Source organism: Myotis daubentonii, chromosome 4 (assembly GCF_963259705.1).
Source record: "Myotis daubentonii chromosome 4, mMyoDau2.1, whole genome shotgun sequence".
Lineage (NCBI taxonomy): Eukaryota > Metazoa > Chordata > Mammalia > Chiroptera > Vespertilionidae > Myotis > Myotis daubentonii.
In genome coordinates, this window is record NC_081843.1 from 82,066,336 (window position 1) to 82,088,521 (window position 22,186).

Here is a 22,186-nt window from a genome sequence, read left to right on the forward strand (position 1 = left end):
ATTTTCAATATTTCACTGCTTATTGCTAACTTGGAAAAAATAAATTCAAAGTCAAAGTAAGTTCTGAAGAAACTAAAAACCACAATGCTTAAAAATAATTACAAAAGAGCCTATGAAACTGTAATTAACTGTATTACTAAAGCAACTTGTAGTTTTATAAACTTTACAGGAGCTAACAAGATAAGGTTTTAGAAAAGAACTATAATTTACCTGCCAAAATTAGCTGGCAAGAACTCAAGAAAAGCATCATTCAGATATAACTGAGTTAGGTTTAACAGCTGAGAAAATCCATCGGGAAGCCTACACAAAATATACCAGAATTTAAGTTAAATTCACATACACAATTTCAGTCTTTTATTAAAACCTAAGAATCTGTCTAACCAATACATATTCTTAACAGATAATAGTCACCTCTTTACTTTTACAAGTGATCCTCAAATTGAAATTTGCCTTTTGTAATAACATACCTGTTTCAATGCTGTATCTGTATCTCTTTGTTAAAAAGTAGTGAGACAATATTGTTTTTAAGATAAAATCTGCACAAAATTGTCAGCTATGAATAAGCCACAATACACAGAATTTAAGACATAATTATAACATCTGCAGGCACTCTTAAAATTCTCCTTGGCTAACATCAATCCAAAGGACTAGATAAGGAATTGACAGTATTGATGGTTGGGGCTCGATAAGTCTTTGTTGTGAGGAAGCTGTCATCTGCACTGTTGGATATTCTGCACTGTTGGATATTTAGCTCTACCCACTAGAAACCAGGAGAGTGGCACCGCGCAGTACCACAGGCTCTGAAAACCCAAAATGTCTCCAGAATTTACCAAATAAATCTTTAGGGAAAAATCATCCCCATTGGAGAACTACTGGTTTAGATTATTTTCAGTTTCAACATTAAGTCCCCAAATAATCAAATATTCTATAATTTTATAAAAAGCACAAAAAAGAAATAATATAAAAAGCTCCATGACATTTTAAAGCCCTATAAGAACCTTTAAGTATTAGCTTTAACTTGTATTCCCTCTGACTTACAAAAGAAATCACAGATCTAGAACTTGATGCTAGAGCAGTATTTTCAGATGAGGATAAAACAATCTTTACATGTTTGTCCTGGATTTTATCAAGTACAAAACTTTCTTGCAGTAGACTCATCAGTCTTTGACTCATCTTCCTTCTCTCCTAGGTCACATTCCTCCATCTTCCACAGCAAGTAAAGAAATGGTATTTTTAGAAACACTCATTAAGTAAGTACATTACTATACTATGTGAAAGCTGGTTTCAACTTTCAACTTAGCAATCCTAGTACATGTTTCATTTCACTCTTCTCTTTTGCTTCACCACTCCATTTTTATAAAATTTAACAGCGCTGGCACCAGGAAAGTGTTCTGTGTTTAGCCATTATATGTATATATATATATATTACCAAAGAATATATATGACCTCTGGTATAGGATTTTTCCATTTTTTGTTTTTCCCTCCTTGACTTTTCAGCTTACTACTTTCAAAAGCCTGAGTGTGCCACACATTTGATTTGCCGGTGAAGACGTTCTCATCTTGTGCCAGCAACAATGAGCGAGGAGACCTGAATTCTAGTCGCATTTCAGACATTAACTATCTGTAAAACCTGGAGCAAAACACTTGCATTATCTGTTTGGATGTCAAATTTACCTTTGCAAAATATGGGACTAGAAATATTATTTAAAAGATTCCATTTTAATTTAAAACAAATTTTTTATAGATTTAAGATTAATACTGAAAGTTCATTTCAATATAGAAAGTAATATCCTATTACTATTTCATAGTTGTATATTCAACTACTATTCATATTTTGATAGTAATTTAAAAAAGTAACTTATAATTCAACAGAGAAGAACTTACTTGGAAATAGGGTTTACACTGGCCTCCACAATTGTTAAAACTTTACAATTTTTTATATTTTCTGGAAACTCTTGTATTCCTAAAAAATGAACAAATAATTAATGATCAAATTAAAAGAATCTATTACATGAAACCAGTCTAAACAATTTTTAAGTTCCAGGTAAATTCCCATAGCAGAAAGATTTAAGCATGATTTTCAACCTTTATCAACTTATAGCACACATGAACTAATTACTAAAATTCTGTAGCACACACAAAAATGTTATTTTTTGCTGATCTGACAAAAAATAGGTATAATTTTGATTTACTCACACCAGGTGGCTATTGTTGTGTTGGCTGTTGTCATTTTTTTATTTGACATCCAAGGGAAAAGAGGTCAGTGCTCTTGACTAGTCAGGTATTGCTCGTTTTAAAAATTCTTGTGGCAAACAATTTTAAAATCGCTTATCTAAGCTATTCTTTCTAGTTTCTCTGCCTTATAATTGTTGGCTTTTTATTCAGTGTGCCCATACAGGAAGAATTAATAACTACAAAGTGTTCAGTTCTTTTATTTCCCCTCCCCACAAGCTTTCTCCATCTACCACTTTGATATGTTTTAATCATCATTCTCATTAGTCTTCTCAAGAAGGTAGGCCATTTGAATGCAACAGATAATTGCTTTAACACCAACTGCTATTTGCAAGGGCTTGGGATAGCAGCTTGGCAAACTTTTTATTGCTTTAAAATGGTAACAATAAACCAAAACTTTATAGAGACAGAAGGGAAAAGCAAATTACTAGTAAGACTCATAAATTAACACTCCAGTTTAATCATAGAATGCAAAAGATAATAAAAATGAATTCTGTAAGAAATAATGATGAATAATATAACCTTGAATTTACATACTTCCTATACAGAGACTGGTCCAAAATGTGGTTAGCAGTCTCATGAGGCAGGCAGGGAAATGGTAATATTGATAATATAATATATAGACTGAGAATTAGATTACTTCCCCAATATAATGGAAACAATAAACTGAGAAGCAATGATTAGAGTCCAAGTCTTATTCCTAGAAAAGTGTTTTAATCACTAAACCACACTATCTGGCCAGTTGAAAAATACTGGACTATGCAAAAGATTAGAAACTAAGAAAATCTAAAAGCAAAGATCTTAAAACAATTGCTTTTAAATAAATTCAGCTGTGGAAACACAGATCAAGTATGCCACAATGTTTCCTGCCTTCTTCCAAGCAGGGCATACAGCTAATGAATATGAAAACAGTATCCAGCATATTGAAATATACTAGATTATTATTAGATTGAACTGATACGAACACCTAAAATGAGAAAACACAGGAGCTTAGATATAACATTACAACATCTTATTTAAGATTTAACATGATTAGATGTTATAATACAGAAAAAATTTAGGGGTAATTCAATTTTCTCACTCAGACATAAGGTGAAACTCTCATCCACCTCTAAATCAGTGGTCATCTGAATCCTAAAAATTTAAATAATTTCAAAATCTGATGAATAATACTTTCATTTACTAACTTTTTTCTTTTACTATGATACTTGGAATACAGTAGCATTTGTTATGTGCTGGTTTATTATTTATATTGGGCTATACTATTCTATCTCTCACTAATTTTGCATAGAGCCCTCCTTGTGTTTACCATTTTTTCATTAGCAATTATTTCTTGACCACCTACTATGTGCCAGTATTCTAGAAGCCGGGAAAACACTGTACCTGAACGACAGTCCAATTCAATAATTCCTCCTATGCTTCTAAACCTTTCTTGATATTGCTAGTTCTAGAATATTCTGGGGTACTACTTCCTGTTGTATATATTTTTTTTAAGTTTAAATCTCTTCTCTTTATTCAGTTTTAATTTTTAAAATACTTTAATTGAATTCATTTGGGTTACATTGGTTAATAAAATGATATAGGTTTCAGGGATATAATTCTATAATACATAATCTGCATATTGTATTGTATGTTCACCATTTGAAGTGTTACATATTATTCTAATTCCCTGTTTCACTTATCTATTTACCATGCTATAGAGCTTGTGATTATTACAGGGCTCCACAATTAGACTCATTTTCTTTCAAGCTGGGTAGGGACTTTCTATTAATTTGTGTACATGAATACTAATTGATAATCACTCATTTAAATTAGGGGTCCTCAAACTACGGCCCGCAGGCCACATGCAAATACAAATGTTGTATTTGTTCCCGTTTTGTTTTTTTACTTCAAAATAAGATATGTGCAGTGTGCATAAGAATTTGTTCATAGTTTTTTTTTTAAAACTATAGTCCAGCTCTCCAACGGTCTGAGGGACAGTGAACTGGCCCCTGTTTAAAAAGTTTGAGGACCCCTGATTTAAATACATGGAGTAGAGACAGAGAATTATTTAGTAAATGTCATCTGAATGAAAAGAAAAATGAGTCCATAATAGCTTCCTTCCACTGTATACTACAAAGCTCCCTTTGGCTTTTAGGACTATCCTAGGAACCTGCCTCCTAATTCTGTTTTACAGGGAATAAAGGCACTTTCAATACAAATAACTAACTTTTTTATTTTATATTTTCCCTTCTTATCTCTCCTGAATCATCGATAGTGCCACTCTAACCCAGAAAACTGGCAATAAAAACTCTCTCCTTGACCAAATTTTAGTCAGGCTCCTCTGAGCACTCTTTTTTTTTTAATTCCCATCCCACCAGCTCCTCCCGCTTGGCAACCATCAGCTTTTCTCTATATCTATGGGTCTGTTTCTGTTTTGTTTATGCACTTGTTTTGTGTGTGTGTGTTTTTTAAGATTCCACATATAAGTTAGTTTACATGGTATTTGTCTTTCTGTGTCTGACTTATTTCACTTAGCATATCTTCTAGGTCCATCCACATTGTTGCAAATGGCAAGATTTCATTCTTTTTTTATTGCTAAACAAATCTTTAAAGAAAAAGAAGGATATCATAAATGAATTCAATCAAATAATTATATTAAAAACTTAAAACACTATAATAGAAAAAATTTAACTGAAAAGTTAAATGATTCATTTTAAAAAGGTTAAAATAATTACTTTAAGTGTAAATTGACCAAGTATCCCACTGAAAAAACGTGGGGTGACTGTAAGGATGAAAAAATAAAACAAGGCTCTTACACATGCTGCCTACATGATACTCCAGACTGAAAGACACATAAAGACTGAAAGTAAAAGGATGGAAAAAGATGTCATGAAAATGGAAACAACAACAAAAAAAGAAACAAAAAAAAGAAGCTGTATAGCAATATTAAATCAGACAAATAGACTTGAAAACAAAGGCTATAACAATAGACAAAGGAAGATCCAGCACTTCTACTTCTAGGTGCTTATCTGATTAAAACAAAACACTAATTTGAAAAGATATATGCACCCTTATGTTCACTGCAGCATTACTTACAATAGCCAAGATAAGGAAGCAACCTAGGTGTTCATCAATAGATGAATGGATAAAGAAGTGGATGTGTGTGTGTACACAACATCTGTACATACACATACATATTCACGTACAAAGAAATAATACTCCATCATGAAAAAGAATGAAATCTTGCCATGTGCGACAACATGGATAGACCTAGAGGGTATAAAGCTAAGTTAAATAAATCAGGGAAAGACAAATTCTGTATTATTTCACTTGTATGAGGAATCTAAAAGAATACACAAATGAACAAGCAAAATAAACAGACTCATAGATACAGAAAAACTGACAGTTGCTAGAGGGTTGGGTGATGGCAGTATGGGCGAAAAGGTGAAGGGGATTAAGAGGACAAACTTAGAGTTATAACATAAATAAGTCATGGGGATGTAAAGCACAACATAGGGAATACAGTCAATAACATCTTAACTTTGTACAGTAACAGACGAATAGTGAACTTCTTGTGGTGATCACTTTGTAAGGTGTGTAAATGTGAAATCTCACTGTTATACACTTGAAACTAATATGATATTGTATGTCAACTATGCTTTAATTGAAAATAACTTCACATTCCAAAATAAAAATTAGACATGAAAAATAAACAAATAAATCATAAAAAAGGTTTTTAAAAACTATGTTGTTTTCAATCTGTGGCTCGGAATCCCCATATGCATAGGGCCACTTAACTTATACACACATTTTTGACTGTAAGGTTGGTCGTGGCCCCTAGGCCCCACAACCCCCACATTGTTCAAGGGTCAATTGAGTTAGCCTTAAAACTAAAACGTATTGGTTATTGACAACTGAAACGCAATAGGGTACTAATCACTGTAACCTGAACCTAAACCTACAATGAATATAAACATATTCTAAATCCTTATAGAGGAAGTGTTAATTTAACCATTTTCCTATGAAATACACAATTTAATTGTTTGATATTAAACAATTAAGATAATTAGGATTTAGTAAATGAATACATGTAATAAATTTATATATTTATTTTAAAGTAACTTTTGGTTTTTAATGGAGATGGGGTAGACATAATGATTAATTCATTTGCCAAAATTAACTGTTAATTCTGAAAACAGGAAGACTTTTAATCTCTCCTGAAGTGGTTTTCATAATAAGACCTGCAATTTAGGAAAACTGACATATGGAGTAACTGCTGGATACTCATATCATCAAGACAAAGGGCTATAGAATACAATTGCTAGGTGTCCTCTGGCACTACTGCACTAACTTTTTGAGGCTTATTTGTCAAGATTTTCTCCAGTTGCTATAAAGAATTACTTAAATACTAGAGGCCCAGTGCATGACATTCGTACAATGGAGGGAGGAGGGGTCCTTCAACAGGCCTGCACCCTCTCATAGTCCGGGACCCCTCAGGAGATGTCCAGCAGTTGGACACCCCCTGAAGGGTCTTTAGTGCTGCTGCAGAGGCAGGAGAGGCTCCCACCACTGTCGCTGCACTAGCCAGCCATGAGCCTGGCTTCTGGCTGAGCTGTACTCCCCCTGTGGGAGCGCACTGACCACCAGGGGGCAGCTCCTGTGTTGAGCGTTTGCCCCCTGGTGGTCAATGCTCATCATAGCAACTGGTTGTTCTGCTGTTCGGTCGATTTGCATATTAGCCTTTTATTATATAGGATGACTGAGTATTAAGTGTTCATTGAAGTCTTCTATCTTTGAGCAGAGCATTTAGAATTTATCCTTGTTACTTTTCCTTTTTTTCATAAATTATAAAATAAATACATGCTCATTCTAAAATTTGCAAGTGTCTACTTTTCTCTCACTCCAAGGTAAGCACTTAACATTTTGGAATATATCTTCCACTCTCTTCAATGTATCCTAAACTAAAGATGACTATACATCCCAGGAGAACAGTGACCATGTCTTTTTTATATCTCATCATTAATTGCATTTCCAGCTCCTAATAAAGTATTTGGTACAGAGTGGTCTCTCAATAAATTAAATAATTTGTTCATGTTCAATTCATATATAATGTTGCAGAATTATTTTCCTTTACACTAAATCTTTCATGTCAGTAATGATGTAGCTACATTACCTCCATTCTTATGGATATATGTAACTGTGTAATCAACAATAGACACAGTTACTAGTTTCTCATCATTACAAACAACAGGGCAATGTATATAAATAAATATATAAATTTAAGGATATATGAATATGCACATACATGTATCCCAGCATTTAAATTAAAAGGACATTTTAATTTTTTTATACTTTAAAAAATATATATTTTATTGATTTTAGAGAGGGAGAGTGAGAGAGAGATAGAAACATCAATGATGAAAAGAATCACTGATTGGCTGCCTCCTGCACACTCGCCACTGGGAATCAAGCCCACAACCCGGGCATGTGCCTCCTGGTTCATAGGTCAATGTTCAACCACTGAGCCATGCTGGCTGGGCTCATATTTTTTATACTTATTCTCTACCTTGCTTTAAGCTCTCATAGGTCAACTATATAAATTTTATATATAAGAAAACTGAAGTAATACATTATAATGACTTTTTAATTTTATATTTTTATTTGTTAAAACACAACAGAAATCTTAATATAACATGCTCCTAAGTACAAAAACCTGGGGGGGCAGGGAATCTTACCATTCTTGCTGACATCCAGTTCCCTGAGATTAATGAGATTTGCAATAGATGCTGGTAATGTTGTTAAATCATTGTCTGGCAAACTCAGTTTGTGTAGAGATTGACAGTTAAAAAGTTGCTATTAAAACAAGGGAAGAAAGGACTTTGATCATTTCTTAAGTTTCTTTAATTTTTCATTTATTAACCTTTATACAAATAAACAGTATTATTATAAGTGAATCAGTTATACCTACACAAATACCAAGAAAGATATCACTGTTTTATGCTCTTATGAATCTGAACATAATCAACCTACTCAGAATGATTTATATCCTCATACTTCTACCTTGAGCAAATGCACTAAGTGAGAATAAGTACATGGTTGTATTCTCTATAGAGGTAGTAAAAAATAAGTGGCCATAAAATATTGTAAATTTGGGGGCTTGTATTTCAAGCACCCTTATTCCAAGATGAAAGTTTACATAAATTAAATTTAAGTAAGTACAATCGACTTAAATTTACTCAAAATATAGAATTCTGGTATGGGAGGACAAAATAAGTATGGGAGCAAATATATTGTTATGCTAAAGTCACAATAATTAAATGTGACCTAAAAATATATTTACCAACAGCAATAGGTAAGTGGGCCACTTTTAAGTTCCATACAAAAAAAAAATCCTGTATGGCGCACAGATGATTTTTAGGGCAGTGCAAATACTGTGCATGACACCATTATAATGGATACATCTCATTCATTATACATTTGTCCAAACCCACAAAATGTATAACATTAAGAGTGAAACCTAATGTAAACTATGGACTTTAGGTGATTATGATTTTTCAAAGTAGACTCCTCAATTGTAACAAATGTACCATTTTAATGGGAGATGTTGATAATGGTGGAGGCATGTGTGAGGATAGAGTAGGTATATGGGAAATCTGTATATCTTCCTGTTAATATTGATGTGACTCTAAAACTTTTATAACAAAGTAAAGTCTTTTAGAAAAACAAACAAAAAAAAAACCTCTTATCAGAATGGCATTATGAATAAACCCTATTTAAGAAGGGCATGCTTTCAAAAATGAAAAATGGTTATGTTTAAGTTATTCAGTTATTTGCACTATCATAACAAGCCTCTCTCTTTTCAACAATCCCTAGATTGATACCCCACTGGTGGTGAATAGAGAAAGAAACTAATCTTAGTCTTCCACATTCTCTAGAACTAGCTAAGAAAGATAATTATTTGCTGAAAAACAACATGGAAAAAGTACATTACATAGCACTTGATCACAACATAGGGAAATAATTGATAAACATGCAACCCACAACCTTTTTTAAAAAATATATGTTTTACTGATTTTAGAGAGGAAGGAAGAGGGAGAGAGAGAAACATCAATGATGAGAGAAAATAATCCATCAGCTAATTCCTGCACATCCCACACTGGGGATTGAGCCGGCAACCCTCCCATGTGCCCTGACTGGAACCCAACTGCCTGGTTCATGGGTTGACGCTCAACCACTGAGCCACACCAGCTGGGCAACCCACAACCTTTAATATTTTATCCATAGCCATATATGGATTTCTTGATAAGACAACCTAGAACGGCACTGGATTTTAAAATTTGTTTACTAATGGCCACTGAAATACAAGCCTTTTTCAAAACTGCCATCTAGTAGGTATACACACAGACACACAAATCTAAAACAAATTTTTCATGTAATAATGGATATATACAACACACTCTATTTTCTATTCCATTAAAGTTAGCATTGCTGATAAAATACAGAATGCTTGATTAAATTAGGATTTCAGGTAAACAATAACTTTTTAGTAAAAGTATGTCCTATATATTGCATAAGACACACTTATACTGAAAAATTATTTATTATTTATCTGAAAATTGTTTAATTGGGTGTGCTATGTTTTTATTTTCTAAATTTGCCAGTCAAAATCATAGCGTATTATTTGGAAAGGCACACGTATTAAATTGACTTTTAAGCCATTCATGTGTCTACCCACAGGTAGAAAAATACTGCTGTTTGGGTGGTAAATGGTTCTAACAATTAAATTAAAGCTACTGCAGCTTTTCTACTTAAAAAAGAAGAAATTGAGTAGAGAATAAGGAGGGATTAAGATTTAAGGGGAAAAGTAGTCACAAAATTTTTTTTAAAAAATATATTTTATTGATTTTTTACAGAGAGGAAGAGAGAGAGATAGAGAGTTAGAAACATCGATGAGAGAGAAACATCGATCAGCTGCCTCCTGCACACTCCCCACTGGGGATGTGTCTGCAACCCAGGTACATGCCCTTGACCAGAATCGAACCTGGGGCCCTTCAGTCCGCAGGCCGATGCTCTATCCACTGAGCCAAACCGGTTTCGGCAACACAAAAAAAATTTTTTTTTTAAATATATTTTATTGATTTTTTACAGAGAGGAAGGGAGAGAGATAGAGAGTTAGAAACATCGATGACAGAGAAAGATTGATCAGCTGCCTCCTGCACACCTCCCACTGGGGATGTGCCCGCAACCAAGGTACATGCCCTTGACTGGGATCGAACCTGGGACCCTTCAGTCTGCAGGCCGACGCTCTATCCACTGAGCCAAACCGGTTTAGGCAACACAAAAAATTTTAATCAAGTAGATGAGATGTTTCATGGCAACAATCCAACTTTTTCCTTCTAGTTGTTTCTACATTTCAGAAATATTAAGTCCTCCAAAACCTTTCCAAACAAACTGAAAGGAGGTAAACAGAATGCTACCTCTAAGAAGCTGTTTAACAACTAAATTAAAATGCAATAAACAAAAAATGCCAATTTATTCCCAATGATAATAATATAGGATCAATGTTCTATAAAACTAGGAAAAGAAAATTAATTTCAATTCTTTGTCTAGTTAAATCTATTGGCTGCAGAAATTGTGTAGTCTTATTATCTACTTTAGTGGCTATAACAAAACTGGAATTAAATACAAAATGCTAAGTTATTTACACAACTACTCAAGCAGTTAACATGAAGAGACAAGAGGTTAAAAATTCTATTTTAAAAATAGTTGAGCCTGGCTGGACTGGCTTAGTTGGTTGAGTATCATCCGGTGCATCAAAAGGTTGCTGGTTCAATTACTGGTCAGGGTACATATCTAGGTTGCAGGTTTGATCCCTAAATGGGGAGCATACGGAAGGCAAGTGATCAGTGTTTCTCTCTCACATACATACATCTGTCTGTTTGTCTGTCTATCCATCCATCCATCCATCCATCCATCATCTAGCTACCTACCTACCTCTCCCTTCCTCTCTCTAAGGATGTCCTTGGCTGAGGAATATATATATATATATATATATATATATATATATAGTGCGGCATACCCTAAGATAAAATTAAACCAAAAAAAAGTGGAAACAGTGCACACAAATACAGGGTGTCCCAAAAAAAAAGTATACATATTTCAACAGCTGAGAGCTCAATTTTGAAAACGCTGCCTTTATAATTACTGTGTGCATATATTTTTAGGGGATATCTTATACATCTGCAGCATTGAGGCAACATTGGGAATATCATATTTCTAGGTATAAAAATAACAAGGCAATCCTTTAAAGACAGTATTAACATACCTTTGGAAGCTCTTCAATCTGATTAGCATCTAAGTAGAGCTCCTCCAAAGTTTTTTCAAAAGTAAATATCTCTTTGGGAACCTGTTCCAAACTGCAATGAGAGTAATCAAGAGTAGTGACAGTCTCCTCTTCCCCTCGTAAGCATCGGCAGGGTACCAACCGCACAAACAAACTTCGTTTTGTAGTCATTTTTAGACACTGCAATATTCAAACAATAAATTTAGTTAAAACATACATATTAACAAAATAAGTAAAAGGAAAAAAACACATATTAAAACAATTTTTCAAAACAAATTATGCATTTATCACAATTTATATATCACAGACAAATACCTCACCTACAAGCAATGAAGTGCATTTAACATTGCCGTACTATAAAATCCTATCCTATCTAATAAAAGAGAAATATGGTAATTGGCGTACGACCGCTACCCTTCCCATTGGCTAATCAGGGAAATATGCAAATTAACTGCCAGCCAAGATGGCGGCCGCAGCCAGGCAGCTTGAAACTAACATGAGGCTTGCTTGCTTCAGTGACGGAGGACTCCAACGTTCCCCGCCTGCCGCTGCAGGCCTCTGAGCTGCAAGCAACTATATAACAAACATAGAAGCTAAACAAAACCCCAGAAACCTGCTGGGCTCCAGCCAGCAGGATCGCAACATTGTAAGCAAAGGCCAAAAACCTACTTTTAGCAGCAGAGGCCTAAGAGCTGGCTGGCCCAGAATAAAAAAAAAAAAAAAAAAAAAAGGAGCGGTTGGGAGCTTCAGTCACCCCCAGCCTGAAAACAGCCATCAGCTCCTCACCCAGACTGGCCAGGCACCCCAGTGGGGACCCCCACCCTGAAGGGTGTGTGACCAGCTGCAAACAGCCCTCAGCCTCTCACCCAGACTGGCCCGACACCCCAGTGGGGACCCCCACCCTGAAGGGTGTGTGACCAGCTGCAAACAGCCCTCAGCCTCTCACCCAGACTGGCCCGACACCCCAGTGGGGACCCCCACCCTGAAGGGTGTGTGACCAACTGCAAACAGCCATCATCCCTTCACCCAGGCTGGCCAGGCACCCCAGTGGGGACCCCCACCCTGATCCAGGACACCCTTCAGGGCAAACCAGCCAGCCCCCACCCATGCACCAGGCCTCCATTTTATATAGTAAAAGGGTAATATGCCTCCCAGCACTGGGATCAGCGGAGCTGAGAGGCCTCCCGGGATCAGTGTGACAGGGGGCAGCGCCCAAACCCCCTGATCGCCCTGCAGCTCTGTGTGTGAGAGGGGGCGGGGCCACAACCTCCCTATCGGCCCTGCTCTGTTCGTGACAGGTGAAGGCATCCCACCCCCCTGATCGGCCCTGCTCTGTGACTGATAGGGGGAGTTCCCCAACCCCCTGATCACCCTGCGGCTCTGTGTGTGACAGGGTGCGGTGCCCCAACCCCCCCTCCTCACGGGCCCTGCTCTGTGTGTGACGGGGTAGAGCCATAACCTCCCCATCGGCCCTGCCCTGAGTGTGACAGTGGCGGCGCCCCAACCCCCTGATGGGCCCTGCTCTGTGCGTGACAGGGGGGAGCTCCCCAACCCCCTGATTGACCATGCTCTGTGCGTGACAGGGGGGAGCTCCCCAACCCCCCTGATAGGCCCTGCTCTGTGCGTAACAGGGGGTGGCGCCGCAACCTCCCCACTGACCCTGCCTTGAGTGTGACAGGGGGCGGTACCCCAACCTCCCAATCGGCCCTACCCTGAGCCTGACTGAGGGTGGCATCGCAACCTCCCAATCCGCCCTGCTCTGTGCATGACAGGGGGCGGCGCCCTAACTCCCCAATCGGCCCTGCTCTGAGCCCGACCAGGGGCTGCACCTAGGGATTGGGCCTGCCCTCTGCCACCCAGGAGCAGGCCTAAGCCAGCAGGTCGTTATCTCCCGAGGGGTCCCAGACTGCGAGAGGGCACAGGCCGGGCCGAGGGACCCCCCTTCCCCCCGAGTGCACAAATTTTTGTGCACCGGGCCTCTAGTTTATATATATTACATTTCAAGTTAAATTCAAGCACTTCTGGCTCTGGCCACATAGCTCAATTCGTTGCAGCGGTTCTCAACCTGTGAGTCGTGAACAATGAAAATACATCCTGCATATCAGATATTTACATTACGATTCATAACACTAGCAAAATTACAGTTAAGAAGTAGCAATGAAAATAATTTTATGGTTGGGGGTCAGCACAACATGAAGAACTGTATTAAAGGGTCATGGCATTAGGAAGGTTGAGAACCACTGGGTTAAAGCATCATCCCAATATTCCAAGGCTCTGGTTCAATGTCTAGTCAGGGCACATACAAGAAGCAACCAATGAATGCATAAATAAGTGGAACAACAAACCCATGTCTGTCTGTCTTTCTCCCTCTCTCTCTCTCCACTCCCCATTTCTCTCTCTCTCTCTTAAAAAAAAATACACAATAAAACTAAGTTTTAACAGTTTCATTGGGTCTTTGTTTCTATATGAAGGCTCACATGTCATTTAAAACTTATCTATAATAATAAAAGCAGAATATGCTAATTAGATTGGATGGTCGAACAGCAGAACAACCGTCCGGACTACCTTCTGGATGAAGCCGGGCCTGGGAGGGCCGAGGCAGCTGAGGCTGTGAGGGCCAAGCCCCTTGGACCAATTTCATGCATTGGGCCTCTAGTATTAAATAAATGTGTATGCTTTTCTCCTGTTAATCTGTCTTTGTTAGTTTAATTTTCAGATGCAGCCAGGGACCCAGAGACCATTAAGGAAAATTTTTTCTTCCCTTACACTATGATATCAAATATCAAATGTTTCTATAAAATCTTTGTCTCATGGGGATCATGACTATAATTAATAATACTGTACTGTATATTTAAAAGTTGCTAAGAGAATAGATCTTAAAAGTTCTCACTGCAAGAAAAAGAATTTGTAACTATGTGTGATGATGGATGTTAAGTTTATTGTGGTGATCATTTGGCAATATATACAAAATATCAAATCATGCATGTTGTACACCTGAAATTAATATAATGTCAATTATACTGAATAAAAACAGTAATAAAAATCTTGTCAACAAATATTCAGTAAAGTTTACTGAATGATTATTAACAATACATGTTTATATGAAGAGGGTTACTGATAAGAATAAGTAATTTTATTGATCTAGTAAAAATTTAATTGCGAAAGGGGAATATAGTTTGTACTTATGTGTTTGTAAGGTTAAAAAGATTCCAAAAAATAAAAACAAAATGTTTTGTTCAAGAGATGCTAAGACTAACTGATAATGAATCAGGGGGTAAAAACAATGGAAAAGCATCTCATATCTGCCCAATATGGTAAACCACTAGACCATGTGGCATTTTAATCTTAAAATTCAAGTTAAACCAAATACAATTTAAAATCTAGTTTCTTGGTTGCACTAAGCACATTTTAAATGCTCAGTAGTCACATATGGCTATGGCTATTATAGTGAATAAGAGAAGATACAGAACATTTCTATCACTGAATTTCTATGGAACTACGGTGAGATGTCTCTATTATTCTGGTTCATCATATTATAACTACTTTGCTTATATTTACATAATATGACAGTAGCCAAGAATTTGAAAGATATGGCCTAAAAGTCCATTTTCCAGAAATCATAACAGATTTGTGAGTATAATTTCTGAGAATAAAGGACATGGGATGTTATTATTAAACTAGAGGCCCGGTGCACAAAAATTTGTGCTCTCCGGGGGAAGAGGGGGTCCCTCAGCCCGGCCTGTGCCCTCTCGCAGTCTGGGACCCCTCAGGAGATAACGACCTGCTGGCTTAGGCCTGCTCCCGGGTGGCAGAGGGCAGGCCCAATCCCTAGGTGCAGCCCCTGGTCGGGCTCAGAGCAGGGCCGATTGGGGAGTTGGGGCCCCGCCCCCTGTCATGCACAGAGCAGGGTGGATCAGGAGGTTGCGATGCCACCCTCAGTCATGCTCAGGGTAGGGCCGATTGGGGGGTTGGGGCACCGCCCCCTGTCACACTCAAGGCAGGGTCAATGGGGAGGTTGCGGTGCCACCCCCTGTCACGCACAGATCAGGGCCAATCAGGGGGTTGGGGAGCTCCCCCCCCCGTCACTCACAGAGTAGGGCCGATAGGGGAGTTGGGGCACCGCCCTCTGTCACGCACATAGCAGGGTGGATAAGGGGGTTGGGGTGCTGCACCCTGTCACACTCATGGCAGGGCCGATGGGGAGGTTATGGCTCTACCCCGTCACACACAGAGCAGGGCCCGTGGGGGGCGGTTGGGGCGTCGCCCTCTATCACCCACAGAGCAGGTCCAATCATGGGGTTGGGGCGCCGCCACTGTCACACTCAGGGCAGGGCCGATGGGGAGGTTATGGCTCTACCCCGTCACATACAGAGCAGGGCCCGTGAGGCGGGGGATTGAGGCGCCGCACCCTGTCACACACAGAGCCGCAGGGCGATCAGGGGGTTGGGGAGCTCCCCTCTATCAGGCACAGAGCAGGGCTGATCAGGAGGTTGGGGCGCTTTCCCGTCACGAAAAGAGCAGGGCCGATAGGGAGGTTGTGGCCCCGCCCCCTGTCACACACAGAGCCGCAGGGCGATCAGGGGGCTTGGGTCCTGCCCCGTCATGCTTATCCCGGTGCCAGGAGGCCTCGCGGCTGCGCTGATCCCGGTGCTGGGACGCATATTACCCTTTTACTATATAGGATAGAGACCTGGTGCACGGGTGGGGCCGGCTGGTTTGCCCTGAAGGGTGTCCTGGATCAGGGTGGGGGTCCCGACTGGGGTGCCTGGCCAGCCTGGGTGAGGGGATGATGGCTGTTTGCATCTGGTCACACACCCTTCAGGGTGGGGGTCCCCACTGGGGTGCCTGGCCAGTCTGGGTGAGGGGCTGAGGGCTGTTTTCAGGCTGGCGGGTGACGGAAGCTCCCAACCACTCCTTTTTTTCTTTTTTTCTTTTAATTCTGGGCCAGCTTTAGCTCTGAGGCTCCAGCTCTTAGGCCTCCGCTGCTGAAAGCAGGTATCTGGTTTGTTTTGGTTCTATAATCGAAACAATGTATAACTCCAGCTCTGAGATTCCGGCTTGCTGAAAGCAGGTTTCTGGGGTTTTGTTTAGCTTCTATATTTGTTACAATGTTTCAAACTGCAGGCTCAGAGGCCGGCAAGGCAGGCGGGGAACGTTGGTTTCCTCCATCACTGAAGCAAGCAAGCCTCATGTTAGCTTCAAGCTGCCTGGCTGCCGGCCGCCATCTTGGCTGGCAGTTAATTTGCATATTTCCCTGATTAGCCAATGGGAAGGGTAGCGGTTGTACGCTAATTACCATGTTTCTCTTTTATTAGATAGGCTATATGTGATTTTAAAAAGTTGTTTTAGATATTATCTGTGTAGGTCACTTGAGATATATGGCAATTTATAGGGCAGAGTAATTGGTTTTTTTATTGCATTTATTGGGGTGACACTGGTTAACAAAATTATACAGGTTTCAGGTGTATAAGTCTACAATACATCATCTGTACACTGTATTGTGTGTTCACCACCCCAAGTCAAGTCTCAGTCTACCACTATTTGTTCCCCCTCAAAGTAATAGTTAATGAACGTAAAACAACTTCCAAGATTTTTCTATATTGGAAATCATGTATAGATCATGTCGTAGATAGATGTTCAGAAACTGCAGAGGTCAGAAGAGACAATTAACTCAGAAAAGGAATTAGATGCATAGCTCTAGGAAGCTACAAAAAGTTTATATCTCAAATGAAAACTTTCTGTGAACAGAGGCTATGAAGAGAACAGATTAGACTTCAGATTAAATACAGTAGGCCTTGAGCCAATACAAAAATGGACCCAATTCAGCAGACTAAACACTGCTGATTGAAAATGAGGGAACTTCAATTATTGAGGGGAGAGAAGGAAATAAGTGACAACACCCAAAGAAATCCTCCCTTACACAATATTGTAAGAAAGCAAACCAAAGGGAGAAAGCTTCACTTAGTCTGAACAGGAAGAGATCAACATGGAGACTACTAATTAGAATTTTAGTGTTGTGACAAGCAAGAGTCACTTCATAAATCAGACAACACGGTAGATGAAAAAATTTTCTAATCAAATGGAGAAAGAGGAGCGAGCCAAGAAAAAAAGGCATAATAATAAGCCAAAACACTTTTTTTTTCTCCCCCCAAAATACTTTGTAACAACAAAAATTAAAGCACTTACCACTTGGCTGAATTTATCTCCCTGCTGTTTCTTAACTGAGCCAACATTCTATGAAAACAAACAAAATTAACACAAAAATTAGAGTTTTATGACTCTAAGAAACATCTCTTCTAATTTCTTATTTACCTCAAAATGTAAATTAAAATTCTCAAAAATTCACCAGTATAAACTGATACATGCAAACTTGCTAACTTCTAAATAAATGGCTAACTTCTCAGTCAGTCATTGGATTATTCTTAATTCATTTGTATGCTATCTAGAGCCCTGCTCTATATCAAATAACAAATATCTCTCAATCTACCATTAAAATCCCATTTATCTGAACTTACTGAGAAATGATCAAGTTTTTACAAGCTAATCACCAATTATATAGAAATTGAGTAGTTTTTTATTAGTTTTATGTGGCAGAAGCTATTAATTGCTTATCAGATTCTATTTCTCCTTTCCAGAATTTTTCTTCTCTCAGGCTGGTAATGACCCCACTAAACACCCACTTTTAAGCTTTCTAAGGCTGGAAAGGCAATGAATGGATAACAGTTAAAACCAATGACATATACTCAGAAATCTGCTTTGGGGGTGGAATGAGGAGGGTTGATTCTAAAAAAAAATTTTTTAATGTGCTGTCCATATCCAGGACTAGATGTGAATGTAATGTGTACTACTCAGCAATCATCCTAGAACCATAAAAGTCAGCAAGCAAGAGAATTAACACCAAATCAATAAGGCTGACAGTGTAGAAGCATAAAACCAGCTGTGGGGTCTCTAATGGCATTGCTGTTAAAATTAGCTGAAACAATGCTAACTACTATCTAATTCTGGATTTCTTAGTTTGTAAGATAACTAAATTTTTATTTGCTTAAACCATTGCTAAATTTTCTATACCTGTAACCAACATATATTCCAAAGTGAGATAACCTGAAACCCAAAACAATCCCATTAATAAAAAGCATATATAGCATAGTCTCTTTCTTAAAAATTCAGTGATATTAATAAATGTGTTTTGAAGTTTTACAGAATCACTGTAATTTAACAGGCTATTTGTCTGTATGCTAAGTAGTTTAGGACTACTGAGTTGTTTAATCTTCTCCACAAATTCTACATATAGTACATGCCACAAACAATACCTTTGTATGTAGCAAGCAAAGGATGGCCACAAAATTTGTCATTCTACAGCCCTAACCGGTTTGGCTCAGTGAATAGAGCATCAGCCTGCGGACTCAAGGGTCCCAGGTTCGATTCCGGTCAAGGGCAGTACCTTGGTTGCAGGCACATCCCCAGTAGGGGATGTGCAGGAGGCAGCTAATCGATGTTTCTAACTCTCTATTCCTTTCCCTTCTTCTCTGTAAAAAATCAGTAAAATGTATTCTTAAAAAATTTGTCATTCTACATATTCCCACATATGTGATAGCCTGGTAGAATGGAACTGCCAATAAAACTGAGATGGACTAAGACCATGGAAGGAGCATGTTGGAGAGAAGAGAGATGAGAGGGGCTTGTGCTTTGAAACATTAGTGTAAAAACACCTGACAGCTGTCTTGGTGGGACCCAGTTGGATATGGGTGTTCAGAGATGGAGGAAAGAGATCCAAGCTGAGGATATAAATTTGGAAGTCATCTGCTTAGAGATGATATTTAAAGCAATAAAATTAGGTGAAAGCATCAAGGGAATAAATGTAGGTAGAAAAAAGATGGTTTCAAGGAAGAAGTTATCAGCTACTAGAATGTTAATGAGAATTACCACTGTATAGTAATGCAAAGGTTATTATCTTGACAAGCTCACTTATTGTGGAGTGGTAGAGAACAAAATGTTTGGAGAGGACTCAAGAAATAAGAACAGCATAACTTGACATAAATAAAGACAACTCAGGCTGTTTGGCTATGAAGGACATTAGAAAAATAGAGCAGTAGTGAGGGTAGGATGAGTCACAGCAATGGATCTGTAGGCAGGTGGAAATAATCTAGTTAAAGAAAGAGAAGAGCCCATTGAAATTTTTTTATAAAGCAATTTAGGCAACAATTCACACAGTCCTAGCAAAATCTCTCGCCAATAAAAAAGCTACTCATGTGGAGGAAAACAGAAACCTGGGGTGCGATGGTGGAACTAATTGAATAAAATTCATGTACAGTATTTTTCAGAAGTATAGATTACCACACCTAGAGATTTTGATTTAGAAGACTCTAAATAATAAAACCCAAATATGCAAATGGACCGAACGGCAAAATGACTGGTCTCTATGATGCGCACTGACCGCCAGGGGGCAGACGTTCAATGCAGGAGCTGCCCCCTGGTGGTAAGTGCACTCCCAGAGGGGGAGCACCGCTCAGCCAGAAGCTGGACTGAGAGGCCCCCACCCCCAGTACACAAATGTCGTGCACCAGGCCTCTAGTTAGATATAAAACTCAAGATTCTTCCCCCACTCCTACCTTCCCCCACCCCCAAAATTCAAGATTCTTTATCATGAAGGAAAATTGCTCAAGGTAGAAGAAAAATCTTCAGAATTCTTCTCCATCGCAGTTTAGGAGGAATAACATACTTTGTAAAACAAGAGGGCCTATTTTTACAGAAAACAATCTTTCATTCCACGATCCTATATAATAAAAGGCTAATATGCAAATAGACCAAATGGCGGAACAACCAAACAACCAGTCGCTATGATGTGCGCTGACCACCAGGGGGCATGCGCGGAACAGGCCGGGCGTCGACAGCAGGCAGCAGAGCGTGGAACATGGCGGGCGTCGGCTGTGGTAGGATGGTGGAGCAGGTGAGCAGGGGCACCAGACCAAGGTGGGGTACTGGTCACTGTCATCGGGGTGAGCCTCTGGTGGTTACTGAAAATTCTTTGCTCCTGTGACCACTGTCCCACCCGGTGTTTGCACCTGCTGCCGGCGCCAGCCCCACTCGCTCCTGCTGCTGGTGCTGGAGCCGCCGCGGGCACCCCTGATCACCCCTCAGGGCTTCTCCACCCACCCTGCTCCTGAAGGGCAATCGGGGCAGCAGCTGCCGCTCACACCCGCTGATGGCGCTGGCCCCAATCACTCCACACCATCAGCAGGTGTGAGCGGGGCCGGCGCCGTCAGCACATGGGAGTGGCAGTGGCAGGAACAGGGCTGCCAGCAGACAGGGGAGCGGGCCCTCAGGGGAAGGGGCCAGGCGGGGGCGCGGAGGATGGGCTGAGACCCACCCCTGTGCTCACCGCAGCCCCACGGCCCACAGTTCCTTTCAAGGTGCATGAATTTGTGCACTCGGCCCCTAGTTAGAAATAAGACTAACAAATGCAAACATCTCACACAGAGTTAATTGGTTTCCTTACCTCTGAAAGCCTAACATTTGGTCATCCTATAATCAGAAGGAGGAATTAGAGGGAGACTAAGGAAAGAAAGCAGCTCACTATGACTCATAACCAAACTGAGGGAAGGTGAAAGGATGCAGAAAAGAGTACTGGTTGTCTGGGTGTAAATTTCTAACATATAGCTGGTTCAACAACCAGTCAAAAAAGCTGTGCAAGGCAACATTTGTGGCAATATGTATCACAAACATACATTCACAATGATGTTGCTTAATGCGGTAGGAAAATTAAGTCTTGGCATTATTTCAAACGTAGAAATACCTTTCTCATACAGTCTTGACTGGATTCTAAACCCTTTCCCACAACACAATTCTGTGGCAGGATTAACTTCCCATATTTTTATTTCCTCGTATTCATCTCCATGCCAGAATAACTCCCAATCTCCAAAGTTTCTGCTAATGACATTTGGTAATTTATTTCCCCCCTTGAACTGTTTAAGCATGATCTGGGAAGCCTTAACAGGAACAGAACAGATGGTCAAATAAACCAAAGAGAATCCTAGTTCTCTAAACTACTCCAAGGAACAACTGATTTTGAACATGTGCAGCAATATGCTATACCAAGTAGGCGTATTTCTCCTCCCATCTTAAAAAGGACCTCTCCTGGAGACATCGCCCCAGCTACCAACCCATTTTTCTGTCCCCGGTTACAGCATAATTACAAACAGTCTATAGAGTATACACTCACTGCCTTTATTCTTAAACCCACTCCAATCACACTTTTGTTCCTAACACCTCAATGGAAACTATTTTTCCCAGGTTATCAAAGGCCTACATATTGCCAAATCCAATAGACAATTCTAAGTTCACCTCTTACTTGATTAGCAGCATCCCTCCCCAGTACTTTACACCTTTTCTTCACTTAGCTAGCAAGACAACACCTCCTAATTTCGTTCTACACCACTGGTGACAACTCAGTCTCTTTTGCTAGTTGCTCCACTTTATGCCAACTTAACACATTATAGTGACAGAGAACATAGATCTTGGCCCTCTTCTCTATAGTCATACCCTGGGTGATATCCAGTTTCAAGTCCTGAATATTACTAACTCTTTAAATACTAAGAGTTATGACACCTATCTCAGTTTGGGCTCTCCCGA

The 22,186-nt window shown here is 39.3% G+C and overlaps 1 protein-coding gene across 24 annotated transcripts in view; it reads right to left on the minus strand.

Moving 5' to 3' along the window:
• The window catches only part of ERBIN (erbb2 interacting protein), a 125,058-nt gene that overhangs the window by 61,709 nt on the left and 41,163 nt on the right, over positions 1–22,186 (minus strand). For 20 of the 24 annotated variants that reach the window (XR_009452667.1, XR_009452668.1, XM_059694478.1 and 17 more), the window contains 5 exons: positions 17,744–17,791; positions 11,540–11,737; positions 7,950–8,067; positions 1,885–1,963; positions 211–300 (listed from right to left, as the gene is read on the minus strand). Coding sequence is in view for 20 of the 24 variants with exons in the window: in XM_059694478.1 (XP_059550461.1) it covers positions 211–300; positions 1,885–1,963; positions 7,950–8,067; positions 11,540–11,728 (476 nt within the window). In the remaining 4 variants the exon portion in view is untranslated. Of the gene's footprint in view, positions 1–210; positions 301–1,038; positions 1,151–1,884; positions 1,964–4,710; positions 4,797–7,949; positions 8,068–11,539; positions 11,738–17,743; positions 17,792–22,186 lie in introns of those variants that run through there. The other 4 variants (XM_059694479.1, XM_059694475.1, XM_059694490.1 and 1 more) reach the window with 4 other exon arrangements.